At 41.2% G+C, this 20,364-nt stretch overlaps 1 protein-coding gene across 1 annotated transcript in view; it reads left to right on the top strand.

Annotated features, from left to right (window-relative positions):
• Positions 1–20,364, top strand: part of MAP3K15 (mitogen-activated protein kinase kinase kinase 15) — a 148,551-nt gene that overhangs the window by 87,335 nt on the left and 40,852 nt on the right. The window contains exons 10-14 of the mRNA XM_032286043.1: positions 4,915–5,065; positions 6,700–6,807; positions 10,242–10,291; positions 12,927–13,022; positions 19,514–19,601. Coding sequence (XP_032141934.1) covers positions 4,915–5,065; positions 6,700–6,807; positions 10,242–10,291; positions 12,927–13,022; positions 19,514–19,601 — 493 coding nt within the window. The remainder of the gene's footprint in view (positions 1–4,914; positions 5,066–6,699; positions 6,808–10,241; positions 10,292–12,926; positions 13,023–19,513; positions 19,602–20,364) is intronic.

Below are 20,364 nucleotides of genomic sequence, written 5' to 3'. Positions count from 1 at the left end.
GTGCAGGAAAGAATCCTTGGAGATGTGAAAGTATGTTTGTGGTTTGTTGTAGAATAAGAACAGCCAGTTCCTGGGTAGGTTTTACTGCATCAGTGGTTCTCAAATTTTATTGTGTGTCAGAATCAACCTATGTTGATTAAAACACAGGCTGGGCGTAGTGGCTTATACCTGTAATCCCAGCACTCTGGGAGGCTGAGGTGGGAGGACTGCTTGAGCCCAGTAGCTTGAGACCAGTCTGGGTAACAGAGTGAGACCCTGTGTCTACAACAGCAACAAAAATAGCCAGGCATCGTGGCGCACCCCTGTGGTTCCAGCTACTCGGGAAGAGGTGGGAGGATTGCTTGAGCCCAGGAGGTCAAGTCTGCAGAGAGCTGTGATCGCACCACTGCAATCCAGCCTGGGTGACACAGTGAGACCCTGTCTCAAAAATAAATAGGTAAAATAAAGAAATGAAACACAGGTTGCTGGGCTCACTCTTAGGATTTCTGGCTCAGTAGGTCCGGGGTGGAGCCTGAGAATTTGCACTTAGAAATTACAAGCTGCGGCTGCTGCTCTGATGACCACACTTTGAGAACCACTGTTCTATCTGATTCTTGTTTTAATTAAAAGTATATGCTTGGTGTGTGACTTGTATGACTCGTAGGGAAAGGCCTGGGAGGGCTGGGCAGTATCGGATTTCCCTGTAGACATGAAGCTCTGTTAGAATTGTGGTTATCTTACTGATTGGTGTAGTCTCATAATAAATGCTCAATAGATGTTTGTATAATCAATAAATGTTGAATTATTTTCTTCAGAATATTGATGGTGGTTATCTCAGGGAGATAGGGAGATAGCCTTATAAGGAGTTTTTTGTTTTTTTTTTATTTTTTATTTATTTTTTTTTTTGAGACAGAGTCTTGCTCTGTCACCAGGTGCCAGGCTGGAGTGCAATGGCATGATCTTGGCTCACTGCAACCTCTGTGCCTCCCAGGTTCAAGCAATCCTTCCACCTCAGCTGGGACTGCAGGCACATGCCACCACACCCAGCTAATTTTTGTATTTTTTAGTAGAGACGGAGTTTCACCATGTTGGCCAGGATGATCTCGATCTCTTGACCTTGTGATCCGCCCACCTCGGCCTCCCAAAGTGCTGGGATTACAGGCGTGAGCCACTGTGCCCAGCCTATATGGAGTTTTTATTCTGTTGTTTTTTTTTTTACCTTTGTTTTCTGATTTTTCTTAAATGCATATGGATTATTTACATAACTTAAAAAAGCATATTTTTAACAGTTTGTTTTCATTAGCCATCTCTTACATCCTAGTTCAGCAGGTCAGTCTGGATTACCACAGGTAGGAATCTCTTCAGTCATATCTAGTTTGACCCCATTTATTCCCAATCTGAGGGAACTTAAATTTGGCATGCAAACCTCTAGAAAGTTATCTGAGGCTGAGAGAACACAGAGCTAGGCTGGGCCTCCAGCCGTCCTGGAGCAGCTGCTGTTTGAAAAGTCCTAATCTTAAAGTGTAGTGCTGGTATCTGGGCCAGATGGAGCCAACTTCAGGGAGTGGAGACCCCAGGGTTGGATACATTCCCATTACATCAGCACCTTGGCTGACTTATAGGCCTTGCAGTGTTATTACCTGTTGTTAGGGGTTCCCAAGACCCTTCTCAGGTTCATGATTTGCTGTAAGGACTCAGAACTCGGAAAAGCTGTTAAACTCTCAGTTATGGTTTATTACAATGAAAGGATACTGATTAAAATCAGCAAAGGCAGAAAGGTACATAGGGCAGAATCCGGGGGAGACCAGGTACAAGCTTCCAGTAGTCCTTTCCCAGTGGAGTCATATGGACAGTGCCTAATTCTCCCAGCAACAATGTGTGACAACATGCGTGAAGTCTTGCCAACCAGGGAAGCTCACTGAGCCTTAACTTCCAGGGTTTTTATTGGGGATGGGTCACATGGGCATGGAGTCCTCATGCGGCTGATATTAATACCTTAGCTCCAACCTCTCCAGAGGTCAAACTGATACAATGTTGCCCAGGGCCCCAACTATTAATCATATTGTTAGTTAGCATCAACTATCTGGCTGGCCCAAGGCCCCAGATAAACAGAGACGCCCTTAGCTGGCAGTATATCCCAAGGACTTAGAGGTGATCTCCCAATAGCCAGCCCAGGGCCCGATCTTTCTTTTGAATGTGTAGAGTTTGGACAACCCAGGCCTGCTGAGTACCCAAGCAAGTCGGTTGGAGTCTAGCTAGTCTATCTTCCCAGGAGAGCTCCAGCTTTCTTTTTTCTTTTTTTTTTCTTCTATTTATTTCTTTTTTAAAAACAAAACAAAAAAATTATTTACTTTTTATCAAGATGGGCTTTCACCGTATTGGTCAGGCTGGTCTTGAACTCCTGACCTCAGGTGATCTGCCCGTGTTGGCCTCCAAAGTGCTTGGATTACAGGCGTGAGCCACCACACCTGGCCGAGAGCTCCACCTTTTATCCTCAAATAGCAAAATAATACTATGATGCTTTCAGTGGAACCAATCCATTTAGTACCAAAGAGGATGTGATCACTACTACCTGGCAACTATATTCCAAAAAGTTGAATTTGCCTGAAAGCAAAGATATGGTCAGAGTCAAGATGTCATAACATCAAAATCTACCTGGTCAGATTCTAATTTTTTAAAAACATGAAAGACAATGAGTTTGCCTCGTGATTGCCAGGAGTTAGGGCGGGGGTTTGCATGGGAGGGAGGTAGGCATGACTATGGGAAGGCAACGCGGGGGGTCCCTGTGGGGATATGGAACTTTATCTCTCTTGCCTTGTATCACTGACAACATCTGGTTGTGATATTGTACTATAGTTTTCCAGGATGTTACCATTGGAGTAAACCTGTCAAAGATACACGGGTTCTCTCTATATTGTTTCTTAGAACTTCATGTAAATCTAAAATTACCTCAAAATAACATGTTTAATTAAAAAGATAATGAGATTGGCTGGGCGCGGTGGCTCATGCTTGTAATCCCAGCACTTTGGGAGGCCGAGGCGGGTGGATCACGAGGTCAAGAGATCTAGACCATCCTGGTCAACATGGTGAAACCCCGTCTCTACTAAAACTACAAAACATTAGCTGGGCATGGTGGTGCGTGCCTGTAATCCCAGCTACTCAGGAGGCTGAGGCAGGAGAATTGCTTGAACCCAGGAGGCGGAGGTTGCGGTGAGCCGAGATCGCGCCATTGCACTCCAGCCTGGGTAACAAGAGCGAAACTCCGTCTCAAAAAAAAAAAAAAAAATGAGATTGAAATTTTGTCATCTTGTAATAGCTTTGATCTTTGAAGTACAGCTGACCCTTGAACAATGTGGGGGTTAGGGGCTCAGTTGAAAATTCACCGAAAGCTTAACTACTAATAGCCTATAGCCTACTGTTGACCGGAAGCCTGACTAATAACATAAGCCATATTTTGTATTTTATATTTTGCAAAATGTGCAGTGTTTTCACAACCGCTGACATGATGCATGGATTTCCTTTTTTATTTTTCCAATGACTTTTAGGCTGGATTCATTTATGTTGAAATGGCAGCAGCCGTAACTGCAGAACTTAATCTGCAGTACATATCAAGCAATTCAACTTTTTCTGGTACTGTCATGACTTTTCTCTGCTTCTTGGGAGTGTTTCCAGTATCACTAGTGGCACTCTTTATGCGTCCTATGGTATTATTATTCAAGGTTTATGGTATTACACTAAATACAGTGAAGAATGCGTGAGAACCGTGAGTGATCACTTTTTACTGTGATCTGCAGTTTACTGGAGAGGTGAACTGCTCATGCAAAAATGATCAGTTTCACACAGTGGAGTTTTTTTTGTTTGTTTTTGTGTTTTAGATGGAGCCTTGCTCTGTCACCCAGGCTGGAGTACAGTGAGGCGATCTCAGCACACTGCAACCTGTACCTCCCAGCTTCAAGCAATCCTCCTGCCTCAGCCTCCCAAGTTGAGACTGTAGATGCCTGCCACTGCACCCAGCTAATTTTTGTACTTTTAGTAGAGACAGGGTTTTGCCATGTTGGCAGGCTGGTCTTGAACTCCCGATCTCAGGTGATCTGCCCACCTTGGCCTCCCAAAGTGCTGGGATTACAGGCATGAGCCACCACACCCCACCACATGGTGGAGTTTTAAGCAGATGCAACATGAGCTCACCACAATAGCAACAGGAGGTGGCTACGAAATTTTTACAGTAGCACAGTATGCACTACAGTTAATTTTATGCAGTCTTGATTTAATACCACCTCTTTACATTTGTTTATATTCTCTTGACTGGGAATGGTGCCATATACAGTCTGTAAGTGTTTGTGTGTGTAAGTTTTGGTACATTTTAACTTTCTATAAGAGATTTGTAGATATTTTGGGTAGAAAATGATGAAATAGACCAGTATCCACATATATTTTATGCATTCATGGCATACCTAACTTTTTGATTTTTTTTTTGATATTTCTAGGCTACACAGTTCGTCTGCAAAATTTTTCAAATTGTCGCAAATCTCCAGAACATTTTCCAATGTATTTATTGGGGGAAAAAATGTAAAAGTACACCTGCACGACTCATACATTTGTCATTCGAGAGTCAGCTGTGCTTGCCCTTGTCATGTAAAACAGTTATCACATGCTTTCCAATCTCCATATTTTAGACAGTAGGCACCCAAATTGAGGTTTAGCCCATGCTGGTGAAAAGCCACGTTATGTCATTTTGTTGGATGGACTTACTTTATCTACTGCTTGGGTTTTTCTTAATTAGTTTTGTGGGTGCTGAGCAATCATTTATGAAGCACTCATGACATAATATGAATTTAAGAGAATAAAAGCTTTTGGAAAGCTTCTTTTAAAGGGAGTTGAATTCAATTCAATTTCCTTAGGAATCCAATATATTGCTGTTCATGATTTTTCCAGGTACCTGCAATCATTAGTTCAGAACGTGTTATTAATTCGGCGCTTCAAGAAACCTAATATTGAACACTCGCCCCGGCAAGAGCAGCTGAACTTCTGGTTAGATATAATTTTTGAGGCAACAAACAAAGTCACTAATGCACTCAGATTTCCGGTAAGATGTGCTAAATTTATTTATTTTGTTTTAAGGTTAGGAAAAAAAACTAAGAATTGGTGCTATTTAATTACTGAATACTCTGAGCTGAAGAAAACCTTTGAGTAATTTAAAATGTTGGGATAAACATCAGTCTTCTGTGAAATCAGCAAGTGACAGATCAACTCACTGATAGATAGTTAGCCGTATCCTCTATAATTGTCATTCTCAATCAAAAACAATTTTGTCCCCCCAAGTTACATCTGGCAATGTCCAGAGACATTTTTGGTGGTCATGACTTGGGAAGAACATGGCGCTACTGGCATCTGGTGGGTAGAGACCAGGATGCTGTTGAACATTCCACAGTGCACAGGACAGCCCCTCCAATAAAGAATTACCCAGCCCAAAATGTCACTAGTACCCAAGTGGACAAACCTTCCTTTAAAACAATATGGCATCATGAGTGGAAACTTGGAATTCAGCGTGGTTTCCTGTTAAGCTTTGGTTTGCCTCTGAGGCCACTAATTAATATTTAAAACTTTATCAAAAAGACAAAATTGCTTTCAGCTTTTCATTGAGTTTTGCTTTAATGTTATGACCATCTTAGAGTCATGAGTGAAATATGTGAGTGTTTTGGAAATGGAACTTCAGATAATTGTGTTCCATATTTATGCTTTGAGAGTTTGTGAACATGCCCATGCCATTTGCAAGAATTTCATTAAGCATCTCATAAAAGATTGTTTGAAATGATTATGGTAATTTTTTGCCAGTTAATAATACATTTTAAAATCTTCTTTTAGTTATGAATATTTCAAACCTACTGAAAGGTACAGAAAAATAACGGAGCAGACACCGTGTAATCTCTAACCAGGTTTAGTGATCTTAAATATGTTGCTTTATTTGTTTTGGAGATTTATTCCCTCTCTGCCTCCCTATCTCACTCCTCCTTTTTCTCTTCCCCTCCTTTTATTTGTTAATTTTTTTTTCCAAGACAGAGTCTCTTGCAGTGGTGTGATCGTGGCTCACTGCATCCTCTGCCACCCGGGTTCAGGCGATTCTCCCACCTCAGCCTCCTGGGTAGCTGGGATTACAAGTGTGAATGACCACACCTGGCTAATTTTTGTATTTTTGGTAGAGAGAGGCTGGTCTTGAACTCCTGACCTCAAGTGATCTGCCCACCTTGGCATCCCAAAGTGCCTTCCTCTTTCTCTCCCCACTTTCTTCCTTTTGCTGCCTTCTTCCCTCTTTTTTCCCCTTTTCTCTTTCTTCCCCACCTTCTTACTCCCTTCTCCTCCTTCTAGCTCCCTTTCTCCCTGCCCTTTCTGTCCCCACTCTCCTCCTTCTCACCCTTTTCCCCCTCTCTCCCCTCTTCTCTCTTAAGAAAACAACACCTTACTGATGGGCCATCACCTCCTTTTTTATCTCCTTGCATCTTTTTTTTTTTCAAGAGATGGCATCTTGATATGTTGCCCTTGAACTCGTGGGCTCAAGTGATCCTCCGATCTCAGCTTCCCAAAGTGCTGGGATTACAGGCGTGAGCCACTGTGCTTAGCCCTCAGTTAGGATTTATTGAGAATGGACCTCCTCGCCTCCTCACTGGTCAGGGTGCACCATGTCTACCCATGCACGTTAACAGGCATCTGTTCTTGTTTCAGGTTCTGGTGATAGAGCCAACCAAAGTGTACCAGCCTTCTTACGTTTCCATAAACAATGAAGCCGAGGAGAGAACGGTTTCTTTATGGCATGTCTCACCCACAGAAATGGTAAGGAGGAAAAATTGCAAGCAATTGAATCAAATATTCGATTTTCAAATAGGATAATCTAGATGGTAGTATTTGAAGGAAAAGGCACCCATGTTGAACTTCTGAATTGTGAGAACATACGAGAGAGTATGATCACAGATGAGAAAAAGTAGGTTTTTCCATTGTATGTGTGTGTATGCATACATACATGTGTGTGGGCATGTGTGTATGTGGGCATGTGGTGAGGTGTTGGGGTGTGGGAGAGTGTGTGTGTGTGTGTGTGTGTGTGTGTGTGTGTGTGTAAAAACATTAAAACAAATACAGGTTTTTGGGTTTTTTAAATAGTTAAACCATAGGGAAGTGGGTAGGGGATATAGGCTGGTGTGTTGGCTCACACATGTAGTCCCAACACTTTGCGAGGCCAAAGCAGGCTGATTGCTTGAGCCCAGAAGTTCACGACCAGCATGGGTGACCCAGCAAAACCCTGTCTCTACAAAAAAATAAATATAAAAAATTAACTGGGCATGGTGGTGCACACCTGTAGTCCCAGCTACTTGGGAGACTGAGGTGGAGGAGGTTCGCTTGAGCCTGGAAGGTCGAGGCCACAGTGAACTGCGATTGCATCACTGCACTCAAGCCTGGGCGACAGTGAAACCCTGTCTCTAGAAAAATAAAATAGTAATATATTTTTAGAAGCATCTATACTGCCTTTCTGATACCCCTCAACCACTACAGGATCCTGTGGCTTTCCAGATAAAACTCAAACTCTTTTACTAAGTGTTCAAGTCCCTCCCTCTGCAATCCTGCCCCCACTTCCTCTTTCTCTCCAACCGTCAGTGCCAGTCAAACTATCCTCTTACCAGTCCCTCAGCTGTCCCTGTGGGAGCTCCTGTCTACCCTTTTATTTCCATCCTTGTTTCTTTTGGGAATTCCTTCTTCCAGTTCTCCAAGTCCTAGCTTTTGCAAAGTCTTCTTTAACCACCCTTTCATTCCTTCCACGGAATGTCTCTCAGCTACCAATGCCTGTATCCTGCCCAGAAGATCATCCTAAGAATGCCCACACGTGACTTCTATATGTTTGTAGCCGTAGGAGGTACAGAACGGTTACCCACTCCGGAACAAGTGTCATTGATTATGACATAAAATAAAAGCAGCGGGGGGAGGGGTGTCTGTGTTGTGTACTTAACTAGTAAATGTTTCTCCCAAATCAAGAAATTCTCTAAAGCACCCTGGAGTAGACCTGCCGTCGGGGAATACTTTGGACACTCATGTGGTTAAGCTTTCTGTATATGTGCAGCCTCCTGCAGGTGGCTGTGGGTCAGACAAGACTTGAGTCTGCCCTGGTTCCCATTTCTGTGCCTGAATCCAAAGACAGACTCCTGCTGCCCACCACTATCCTCTCTGCATGACTTTGGACTCATGTCTCCTCTGAAATACACTCAGCCTTTCTGTGCAGTTGGATGTGATTTGATGGCTTTCATATTCTCATACCCTCTTTTGAGAAGTCTCCAATGGCCTCCCATCTCACGCACAGTAAAGGCGGAAGTCCTGAGGGTGGCCTAGAGGCCCTGCGTGATTTGCCCTCATGAGCTCTCCAACCTCCTCTTTCACTCCCACCCCACTTACTTCACTGCAGCCATATTTGCTTTTTGTTGGTCCCCAGACATGCCAAGTGTACTCCTGCCTCAGGGCCTTTGCGCTTGCTTTTCCGTCTTCCTGGAACTCTTCCCCCAGACGTCTGTGTGGCTCCCTCTTTCCCCTGCTTTAGCTTTCTGTTCAGAAGTCAGCAGCGACACCTGCCCTCAACATCCTGCTGAACAATGTGACCTGCTGCTGTATCTTAATGCCCTTCCCTGCTTTATTGCTTTGTCTTCACTTTTCATCCTCCCTCATGCCATGATTTTACTATTTAATCTGTCGTCCATCTCTCTTCACTCACATATAAGGCCCATAAGGGCAGGGACTTTGTGGTTCTCTGCTGTGTCTTCAGTATTAGTACTTTGCCTAGCACATGGTAGGTGCTTGATCAACACGTATGACCAGAACTTTTCCTGTCAGGAACCATCTTCCCAGTCTGTTCCTGTTGTCATTGCTCCAGGATGGCAAGAAACTAATCATGTGCCTGCTCATGGCCGTTCTCTTGAGTCATGCTCAGTCACGTGGCTCTCATACTTTTTTTTCCCTGGGTGGCTTAGTGGGTCACTTGTGATATTCCTCAGGCCAACCAAATGGATTTTTTTTTTTTTTTTTTTTTTTTTGAGACAGTCTCTCACTCTATCACCCTGGCTAGAGGACAGTGGCGTGATCTTGACTCACTGCAAACTCCACCCCCTGGGTTCAACTGATTCTGCCACCTCAGCCTCGAGAGCAGTCAGTTGGGATTATAGGTGTATGCTACCACACCCAGCTAATTTTTGTATTTTTAGTTCAGATGGTGTTTCACCATGTTGGCCAGGCTGGTCTTGAACTCCTGACCTCAAGTGATCTGCTCGCCTCAGCCTCCCAAAGTGCTAGGATTACAGGTGTGAGCCACCACACCTGGCCCAAATGGATTTTCCTACTTAAAATTATTTTCTGTGGTTGTGATGTATTGATTTTATTGCCTATGGATTTTTGAAACTGGAGTTTCAGATGTTCCTTCTGAGGCTTAGCTTTGTGCAGAGTTTAATGGTAGTGAAGGAGGGGACAGAGCTGGTTTTTGTTTGTAAGTACATCTTGGTGCTGCTTGAAATCCCAGTTTTTTCTATTAGTCATGGTAGGCTAGCTTCTAAAACAAATAGCCCCCAAATCTCAATATCTTAACATTATAAAAGTTTATGCCACATGTTGTATCCAGGTTGCAGAGGGTGGCAGTGGGGGGATATTACATCTTGCAATGGATGGGAAAAGAGGAAATAGAGGATTGCTGTGGGGTTTATGACCCAGGCCTGCAGGTGATGCGCAGCATTCCTGCTCACATCTCATTGGTCAAACTCCATTGTATAGCTCCCTAGCTGCAAGGGAGCCTGGGAAATGTAGTTCAGCTCTATGTTCGGGGAGAAAAGGAAGATTGATGAGTGCTGAAAGGTGTCTGCCATAGCCTTGCTTCTCCCAACATTTTTGCAAGTCATTCAACTTAGGTGGGCTGTTCCCATGCTTGTTTTAGAGTTTGCCTGCTATGTTGACAGAAGATGAAAAGCCACTCACTGTGTGCTTATTCTGTGCTTATTGTATCTATTTGAACCTTAGATTATTTCAAATTTACATCATTTAAACTGTTTTAGGGATACAAATTTTTGTAATACATAAGAAAATGTTTCTGGTGTTTCAAGGTTTGCAAGGTATATTGCTCTAACCCCTAAAAAAATCACTACTGCAGGTAAAATAGCAGAAATGATTGACCATAGAATAGAGCAAAACAAAATCCTTTCTTAGAAAAACTCAAACTATTAATTTCTGTCTTTGATAACTTACAGAAACAAATGCATGAATGGAATTTTACAGCCTCTTCCATAAAGGGAATAAGGTAAGAACACAGGAGAAAATGGAGTTACTGTTCTAATGCAAATGATGATAATGTTTTATGCACTTTAATGCTTCCACTTACTCATAATATAGAATGTTCCTATTTTTAATGGGATCCAAAACGAACTCTCTTCTGTTTTGTTGCCCTGTCTGAGCTAGTTATTAATACTAATGTGCTCCTAGTAAGAGCTTCTTGGGTTGTTATAAAAGGGTAGCTTTGCTCATACTCAGCAAGACTAAACTCACTTGTGTCAATTTTTTTTTAAAAGTAATCTGCAGAAAGAGAAGATGTATCTTTTTTGAGCCAAAGATGTTCCAGTGCTCAGCAACTCTGAGAAGTGAAGCCAGAAGATAGTTGGTAGCAACACTTGGATTAGGGTCTTGTGAACAGAGTAATGGAGCCGGGAGATTGTTTTCAGGGAGGGTATGAGGTGGTGTATTCTGGGGAGAGGTGCAGCTCTTGCATTTTGGATCATGAGTGGTGACCATTTGGGCCTGAGCCATGTGGCCTTACCCAAGCAGGGCTAATACATCTCGGCTGCACTTGTCACCCTGCCAGCTCATTCGAGGGTGAGACTGGCTCTGAAGTAGATGTGAATTCTAGTCTCTCTCTGCTGTGTGACATTGGGAAAGTCACTCAATTTCTTTAAGTCTCAGTTTTTTCACTATTTTTATCAAACAAAGGGCTTGGACTAGAACATTCCTTTCTCCGATTCTGAGGCTATCTCAGGCACTGAATGAATCCTCAGTTACTTCCAGACACAGTGTGGTACTGTCCCGGACACATCAGTATTGAAATTAGAATGCTGTCAACATCACTTAAAAGGAGGGAAATAATTTAAGTAGAGAATAGTGCATTGGGATGGTACTGCCCAGGAAATACAAGGCAATTTGAAATACACTAAGCAAAGCATACACATAGCAACAGAAAAGGGAATAAAATATGATCTCTGCCCTCAAGGAGTTTATAATCTCATGAAAAAGAGGCAAGGTATTTGTGAAATAATTTATTGTGGTATTAAGGGAATTTCTAGACTTGGAAAATTTGTGGCCACACAAGAGAAATGGAAATACACATGGCATTGTAGCTCAAGAAAAGCCTTGAAATGTTGGCTGGTCCATCTCCACCCAGTGTCTCTACATGACTCTACAGCTTGTCCAACAAAAAATATTCAGCTTGCCTGGACATAGCCAGTGACAGAAAAGCTGCAAGTAGATAGTATGTTAGAGAGTTCTTCACCCACACGGAGCCAGAGCCTCTGCGGTGGCCCTCATTCTGCCAGGTGGTATTACGGAGACGAAGACTACATTCTCTTCCATAATTGGCCCTTCACACAACTGAAGCCACTTTATCTCACCCCTTCTAAGTTCTCTCTTCCTGAGATCCAAACTGCCCTAGACTGTGCTTTATGTCATAGATTGCATGACCAATACTGAGTTGGAACACCAAGAGTGCAGGGGAGATTCAAAAAGAATTAGAACTAGATGATAAGAGAGCAGGTTTTGAAAATCAATCTGTAAAGCAACTACCACAGTTAGTTGGAGAGCCGCTGGAATGCGCAAAGCATATGCTTCAGGTCACATCAGTCCCAGGGAGGGGTGGGGCATGGCTGATACACCTCCAGGCCCTTTGTAAATCCCCACTGATGATTGAAATGGCACCTAGAGGTATCTCTATGAGGAGGCACAAACAGAACATTCTTGACTACATGCTCTAACACAACTTAATTACTAAGAAATACATTTTTTAAAATTGTTGCCAGGCACGGTGGCTCATGCGTGTAATCCCAGCACTTTGGGAGGCCGAGGCAGGCGGATCACTTGAGGTCAGGAGTTTGAGACCAGCCTGACCAACATGGCGAAACCCCAACTCTACAAAAAATACCAAAATCAGCCAGGCGTTGTGGTGCATGCCTGTAGTCCCAGCTACTCAGGAGGCTGAGACAGGAGAATCGCTTGAACCCGGGAGGCAGAGGTTGCAGTGAGCGGAGATTGTGCCACTGCACTCCAGCCTAGGTGACAAAGCAAGACTCTGTCTCAAAAAAAGAAAAAAGAAAAAAGTCTTCTACTAGCATATTTTCTACTGTCACTGGCTGTGTCCAGGCAAGCTGAATATCGCTTGTTGGATGAGCTGTAGAGTCAGGTACAGACAGTGTGGGGAGAGGGACCAGATAACACTTCAAGGCCTTTCTTGAGCTACAATGCTGTGTTTATTTCCATTTCCCTTGTGTGGCCACAAATACTGTGTCCTGATATTTTCTGAGTTTAGAAATTCCCTTAATACCACAATAAATTATTTCACAAATACCTTGCCTTTCTTTTTCATGAGATTATAAGCCCCTTGAGGACAGAGATCATATTTTATTTCCTTTTCTTTTGCCTGTATGCTTTGCTTAGCACTGAATTATATTGAGTAAGTTCATATTAAAGTCAGTTGATAAATACAAACTCAAATATAAGTAAGATAAATTCTCTGGTATTTAAATTTCATACAGAAATAAAAGGCAGACTTGGGGGGGTGTTTGTTAAAACATTAATGAATCTTTCAGAAACTGGTAAAATAGAAAAGATTGTCTCACATATGTAGAATTGGTATCAGAACTTAGGTATAAACATTATGCTTTGAAATTTTACAGCCTATCGAAGTTTGATGAACGGTGTTGTTTTCTATATGTCCATGATAATTCTGATGACTTTCAAATCTACTTTTCTACTGAAGAGCAGTGTAGTAGGTGAGTTATAGCTAATTCAGGTATTTGCAATCTAATTATGGTGAATCGTTTTTAAAGCGCCTTTGTTTTGAAAGATATTTACCTGCTGTGCTGTCTTTCTTGAAATGTTAACTTACATCTCAAAAAAAAACTCTAAAATTTTCTGTAATTCACATAGCAGGCAATTCAGCCATTTAAAATATACAACTTGGCTGGGCGCAGTGGCTCACTCGTATAATCTCAGCACTTTGGGAGGCTGAGGAGGGTGGACCATCTGAGGTTAGGAGTTGAGACCAGCCTGACAAACATGGTGACACCTCGCCTCTACTAAAAATAAAACATTAGCCAGGCATGATGGTGCATGCCTGTAATCCCAGCTACTTGAGAGGCTGAGGCAGGAGGATTATTTCAACTCGGAAAGCAGAGGTTGCAGTGAGCCAAGATCGCACCATTGCACCCCAGCCTGGGCAACAAGAGCGAAACTCCATTTAAAAATAAATAAATAACATAACATAACATTCAATGTTTTTTAGTATATTTATAGTTTTCCAATCAACACCATAATCTAAGTTTAGAATATTTTCATCACTCCCACAAGAAACCTAGTATTCATTAGAGTCACTCCTCCTTCCTTCAACTCACCCCCTCTTGACCCTAGGCCTAGGCAACCATTAATTTTTGTGTGTCTATCGTTTTGTCTCTTCTGGCCGTTTCATATAAGTGGAATCATACAGTATGTGGTCTTTTATGACTGGCTTTTTTCACTTAGCGTAATGTGTTTTAAGCTTTCTTCATTTGTAACATGTATCGGTACTTCATTTGGTTTTGTGGCTGAATTATATTCTTTTGTATGGCTACACCACACTTTATCTGTTTGTCAGCTGATAGGCATTTGGGTTGTTTGCACTTTTTAACAGTTATGAATTTTACTTCTGTCAACATTCACATGAAAGTCTTTGTGAGGATATGTTTTTATTTCTCTTGGAGTCAAATTGCTGTGTCTTATAGCAACTCTACGTTTAACCTTTTGAGGAACTGCCAGACCATTTTCCCATTAGCAATGTATATTGCTATGGGAATTGGTTTCCAATAAGCAATGGCTTCCAATTTCTCTATGTCCTTGTCAACACCTGTTATTATCAGTCTTTTGAGTATCATAATCCTAGTGGACGTGAGGCGGATTTTCATTGTGGTTTTGATTCGCATTTTCCTGATGACTAACTGTACTATCATTTCATTTGCCTGCTGGCCATTTATATACCTCTGGAGAAATGTCTATTCAAATTCTTTGCCCAATTAAAAAAATTAAACTTTGTATGTTTGAGAATATTCAGAACCATAGGAAAGTTTCAAAAAAATGCAAATAATTTCCATATATGTTTCACACAGAATTTCTCAGAGTTAACCCTTTACCGCATTTGTTTTACATTCTCTCTCTATGCATATGGTTATTTTTTCCTGAACTGTTTAAAAGTAAATTGTAGACATAATGCTCCATTACCTCTAAATACTGAAGTGTATTTCGCAAAAACAAGGATATTCACTTACATAATTACAGTTATCTAATGAGGAAATTAAGATAGATATAGTTCTATAATCTATAACATTTTCCAAATTTTACTTAGTGTCCCAATTATGTCTTTTATAGCGAAACAAAAGGTTTTTCTTCTGGTTCACGTTCCAATCCAGGATCACATGTTACATTTAGTTGTCATGTCCACATAGTCTCTTTTCATCTGGAAGAGTTCATTATCAGTCTTTTTTGGTCTTTTTTGACTTAATACTTTCCAAGAGTACAGGCAGTTTATTTTGGGTAATCCTTTGACTTGGATTTGTTGATCGTTTCCTCACGAGTACGCTGATGTTATGTATTTGGCAGGAATCTCACAGAAGTGATGTTGTGTCCTTCTCAGTGCCTTATAACAAGGGACAAAATATCTCTGTGTCAGTATTGGTGATGTTAACTCGGATCATCTGGTGAAAGTGGTGTTTGCCAGCTATCTCCAAACTTTGCCCATTTATAACTGGGTTATTTATCCTTTCATTATTGAGTTTTAAGAGTTATATATATGTGTATATATGTATGTATCTATGTATTTTTTTTCCTCCATGCAAGTTCCTTATCAGATGTGATTTGCAAATGTTTTTCCCCATCCCATAGGTTGTCTTTTCACTCTCTTGATGGTATCATTTGCAGGACAAAAGTTTTTAATTTGGACAGAGTTCAACTTGCCTACTTTTCTTTTGTCATTTGTGCTTTTGATTCCTGCCTTAGAAGGTTTTGTCTAACCTGAGGTGTTCTATGGTTTTTATGTTCTCTTCTAAGAGTTTTATAGTTTTAGCTTTTATTTTTAAGTTTTTGACCCATTTCGAATTCATTTTTGGATAAGGTGTAAGGTAGGGGTTCCAGCTTCATTCTTTGACATGTGGATATGTGGTTGTCCCAGCATCATTCGTTGAAGACTGTTCTTTCCCTCATTGCATGGTCTTTGGTACTTTTTAGGAAATCAGTTGACCACAAATGTAGTTTATTTCTGGAGTCTCAATTCTGTTTCATTGTTTTGTGTGTCTGTTCTTATGTAAGCACCATACTTTCTCTATTGCTGTAGCTTTGCAGTAAGTTGTAAAATCAGGAAATGTGAGCCCTCCAACTTTGTTCTTGTTTTTCAAGATTATTTTGGTTATTGTGGATGCTTGCATTTCCACACAAATTTTAGGATCAGCTTATCAATTTCTGTTCAAAAATGGCAGCTAGGACTTTGACAGGGAATACGTTGAATATCTAGATCAATTTGGAGAGCATTGCCATGTTAACCGTTCTGGCTTCCAATCCATGAATACAGGGTGGATTTCTCTTTACTTAGCTCTTCTTGAATTTCTTTCAACAATATTTCTGTAGTTTCAGCATACAAATTTTGTACTTATTTTGTTAAATACATAGCTAAGGGTTTTATTCTTTTGATACTAAACGGAGTTGTTTTTTGAACTTCACTTTTGGGTTGTTTCACTGATGATGTATAGAAATACACTTGATCTTTTAATATTGATTTTGTAACTTACAACCTTGCTTAACTCTCATATTAGTTCTAATGGGTTTTGAATTAGGATTTTCTGTATACAATATTATGTCATTGGCAGATACAGTTTTAGTTTTTCCTTTCCAACCTAGATGCCTTTATTTTCCTTGCCTAATTATCCTAGCTAGAATCTCTAGCATAATACGGAATAAAAGTGGTAAGAGTAGACATCCTTATTTTGTTCCTGTTCTTAAGAAGTTAGTCTTTCATTGTTAAGTATGATAGTAGCAGGTTTTCCATAGATAACTTTTATCAGATTGAGGAAGGACCCTTTATTCATAGTTTGAGTATTTGTATCATGTAATTTGAGAGAATCTTAATTGATTGTGTCTCAGACAATCATTGTCACAACATATTTAAAGATTAGGCTAGGCTGGGTGTGGTGGCTGATGCCTCTAATCCTAGCACTTTGGGAGGCTGAGGAAGGAGGATTGCTTGAGTGGGCAGTTCAAGACCAGCCTGGGCAACATGGTGAAACCCTGTCTCTACAAAAAGTACAAAAAAAAAAAATTAGCTCAGTGTGGTGACATACACCTGTAGTCCCAGCTACTCAGGAGGCAGAAGGGGGAGGATCACCTGAGCCTGGGGGGTTGAGGCTGCGGTGAGCTGTGATCACGCCACTGCACTCCAGCCTGGGCGACACAGCAAGATCCTATCTCAAAAAAAAAAAAAAAAAAAAGGCAGACTAGGGAATCCTTGGATCATAACCTTCAATTTACAGTAGAAAAAATTCTGCCAAATATAAATTGGTATAAAAGTAATTGTGGTTTTTGCCCTTAAAAACCTAATATTAGCCAGAACATACTTTTTTTAACTACAAAATGTGCCCTTTTGACCCTCATTCAGTACTCAGTACCTTTTCTGCCATACATTTTAATAATTTTTTATTGATGTGTAACATGCAAGTAAAGTTTGTAATGTGCACTTAAGTGTACAGCTTGATAATTTTTGATACATATCTATACCCTTGTACCTACCTCCCAGAGCAACGTCCCAGAAGTTGCTTTGCGCTCCTTCCCAGTCATTAAACCCCCTCCAGTGATAACTATTTTGATTTTTACCCCAACGGTTAGTTTCACCTGTTCTTGACCTGCAAATAAATAGAATCATATAGCTTGTACTCTTGTTTCTTACATCTTTTGCTTAAAATAATATTCATAGCTGGGCACAGTGGCTCACACCTGTAATCCCAGCACTTTGGGAGGCCAAGGCAGGAGGATCGCTTGATCCCAGGAGTTCGAGATCAGCCTGGGCAACATAGGGAGACCCTTGTCTCTACCAAAAGTAAAAAAATTAGCTGGGCATGGTGGTGCACACCTCTAGTCCTAGGTACTCGGGAGGCTGAGGTGGGAGGATTGCTTGAGCCTGGGAGGTCAAGGTGGCAGTGAGCCATGATAGCACCACCGTACTCCAGCCTGGGTGACAGAGTGATACTCTGTCTCAAAAACAACAAAAAAATGAGATTGAACTGTGAAATGTATATCAGTTCATTCTTTCTCTGTGTAGCATTCCACTGTGTTCCAATTTATCTGCATTTCTATTAATGAAGACTTGGATTATTTGTGTTTGGGAGCTATTATGAAGAAAATAACTATGAACTATGCCTTTTGGTGAGCATATACATTGACTTCTATTGAGTGTATACCTAGGAGTGGATTACTGGTTCATAGGGTAGGTTTATTTTCAGCTTTGGTTGATCCTGCCAAGAGTTTTCCAAAGTGGTCATGTCAATTTACACTTCCGCTAGCAATGTGTGAGAATTCCAGTTGTTCCGTATTCTTAAGAACAGCTGATATCACCTCACTTTATTTTATTCTGTTGAGACAGAGTATTGCTCACTTGCCCAGCTGGAGTGCAGTGGCACAGCCTTGGCTCACTGCAACCTCTGCCTCCTGGGCTCAAGCAGCCCTCCCACCTCAGCCTCCTGAGTAGCTGTGACTACAGGCATGTGCCACCACCATGCCTGGCTAATTTTTAAAAAATGTTGTAGAAACAGGGTTTTGCCACGTTGCCCAGGTTGGTTTTGAACTCCTGTGCTCAAACGATCTTCCCGTTTCGGCCTCCCAAAGTGCTGAGTTTACAGGCATGAGCCACTGCGCCTGGCTGATATAATCTTTTAAATCTTAGTTCTTCTGTAAGTGCATACCATACGTCTCTTAAGAAGCCCGACTATTGGGCTTCCCAGCTTTCAAATATTAGAAGAAGGTGAAATGAGTTAGCTAGAAAAAAGAGCATTTTAATGGTTTATAGAAATTATCCTGAAATGTACAGTATTCCTCCATGACTTCTTAAGAGAGAATTGTGAGTAAAAATTTTCTAATGAGTCAAAATGACTCATATCCAAATAAACAAGTACACAAGTCTAGGAAGTAGCCCATGTGGCCTAGCAGAATTTGTGAGAAAGATTTATGGGTCAGTATTAAGCTTGCTCTGTGTCAGCAGAATGATATGGCCGCCTTATGCGTTTCTTCCTCATGTTTCCCCTTTCACAACACCCTATGTCTTACTGAGAACTAGATTGTCTACGCCTTGAAAGGTGATAGTCCTACTATCCTTAGCATTGATTAGATCACTTTTGAGCACTGGTCTTGCAGCCAGATTTCAAGAATAATACAGGAGGCTGGGTGTGGTGGGTCATGCCTCCCAACACTTTGGGAGGCTAAGGTGGGAGTATCACTTGAGTCCAGGAGTTCGAGACCAACCTAGACAACAAGTGAGACCCCGTCTCTACAAAAAATACAAAAATTGGCTGGGCTCAGTGATGGGTGCCTATAGTCTCAGCTACTTGAGAGGCTGAGGTGGGAGGATGGCTTGAGCTCAGGAGGTTGAGGCTGCAGTGAGCCATGATCACACCACTGCACTCCAGCGTGGGTGACAGAGCGAGACCCTGTCTTTTAAAAAGTAAATAACACAGGGACAGCATTTTAAGTATTACCTGCTAGTGGAGTAACTCACAAGTCCTGGGGAAAACTGTGATGGGACAGAAAGGGAAGACTTAAAGGGACATGATAAAATTGTGAGCATTTCTAATGGAGTGTTGTATAGAAAAGTGGTTATTTCTAAGCAAGCTGTGGATGGAACCCACATAAAAGAAGTCTTTCGTTCAATAAAAGGGAAACATTTCTCGTTAAGATCTTTCAAGAATGAGCTGTCTTTGGGAGATAATCAGTTCTCTGTTGCTGGAGGTACTCGGGTATCAATTGGCCAACCAGTTGGTGGAGACACTGTATAGAGGGGATTCAGGTGTCACATCGGTAGTTGCCCTAGATTTGATAACCACTAAAGTACCATGTCAAATCAAGGAGGGGATCGATTGTTTCATGGACTTGTAAAAATTTGGTTTATATTTAAGTACAGTTTAATAAAGCTAAGGAAAAAACAAGGAACATGAGCAGTCCTGATTTGGCAACATATTTGTGACATTTGCTGTTCTAGATTTTTCTCTTTGGTCAAAGCAATGATAACCAATACAGCGGGCAATACAGTGGAGCTGGAGGGAGAGACCGATGGAGACACCTTGGAGGTGAGTCGTGGATGATCTAGAATATGGAAAACATGATTGATTGTGTGTTTGATGCTTCAAGAAAATGTCCCGTCTTTCTCTAAGAATCCTGTTGAGTGTGTTTTATGAACCAGCCAGCCATCACTGCGTGGCTCTCAGAGATAAGGTTTAATGTGTCTCCATAGAAGAATCTCATTAGTTTAGGATTCTCTCAGAATGCTTAAGAAAAATTTGGTCATGGACTACTAAAATTTCCTTTTGTGTACAACCTACGGAAGTTTTCTCTAAGCTAATTAGTGATGTTGATGAGACTACAAGAGAATTAGCCAACTGGAAGCAGATTTTTTCATTTATGCCCAAAATGACGTTAGTTATAGCTATGTGCATATGGTATATTAAATATAACAACTTTAAAGTTATTTTCAAAAGTAGGCTCATCATAAACTCTTTTGGCAGCACAGCTATAGTCCACAGTCATTAAACCATTGTACATGTGTTTAAATCTTGAAGTTATTCAGATTTGCCACTCAGGTTCTTCCAGTGATTACAATTTAATGAGATTTTACTGTACTTGCAGGTTAGAGCGAAAGGAATTCCTTAAGGTTTCTTTCAGAAAATGTCAAAGGATTCATTTTAATAATTGAGTTAACTACTAGAATTCTTAGGTCAGGACCAAAGTTTGTTGTAGAAATGAACTGAACAATGGTGCTTTGAGGGCAGCAGGTATGGGAAACGGAGGGAAGTGTGAGATAAAAGTCTTCTATGGAGCAGGCTGATTGCTAAT

Source organism: Sapajus apella, unplaced genomic scaffold (assembly GCF_009761245.1).
Source record: "Sapajus apella isolate SASKATOON/1434 unplaced genomic scaffold, GSC_monkey_1.0 scaffold17, whole genome shotgun sequence".
Lineage (NCBI taxonomy): Eukaryota > Metazoa > Chordata > Mammalia > Primates > Cebidae > Sapajus > Sapajus apella.
Note: the sequence above shows the minus strand (reverse complement) of the source record. Positions and strands in the feature narration are given on the sequence as shown.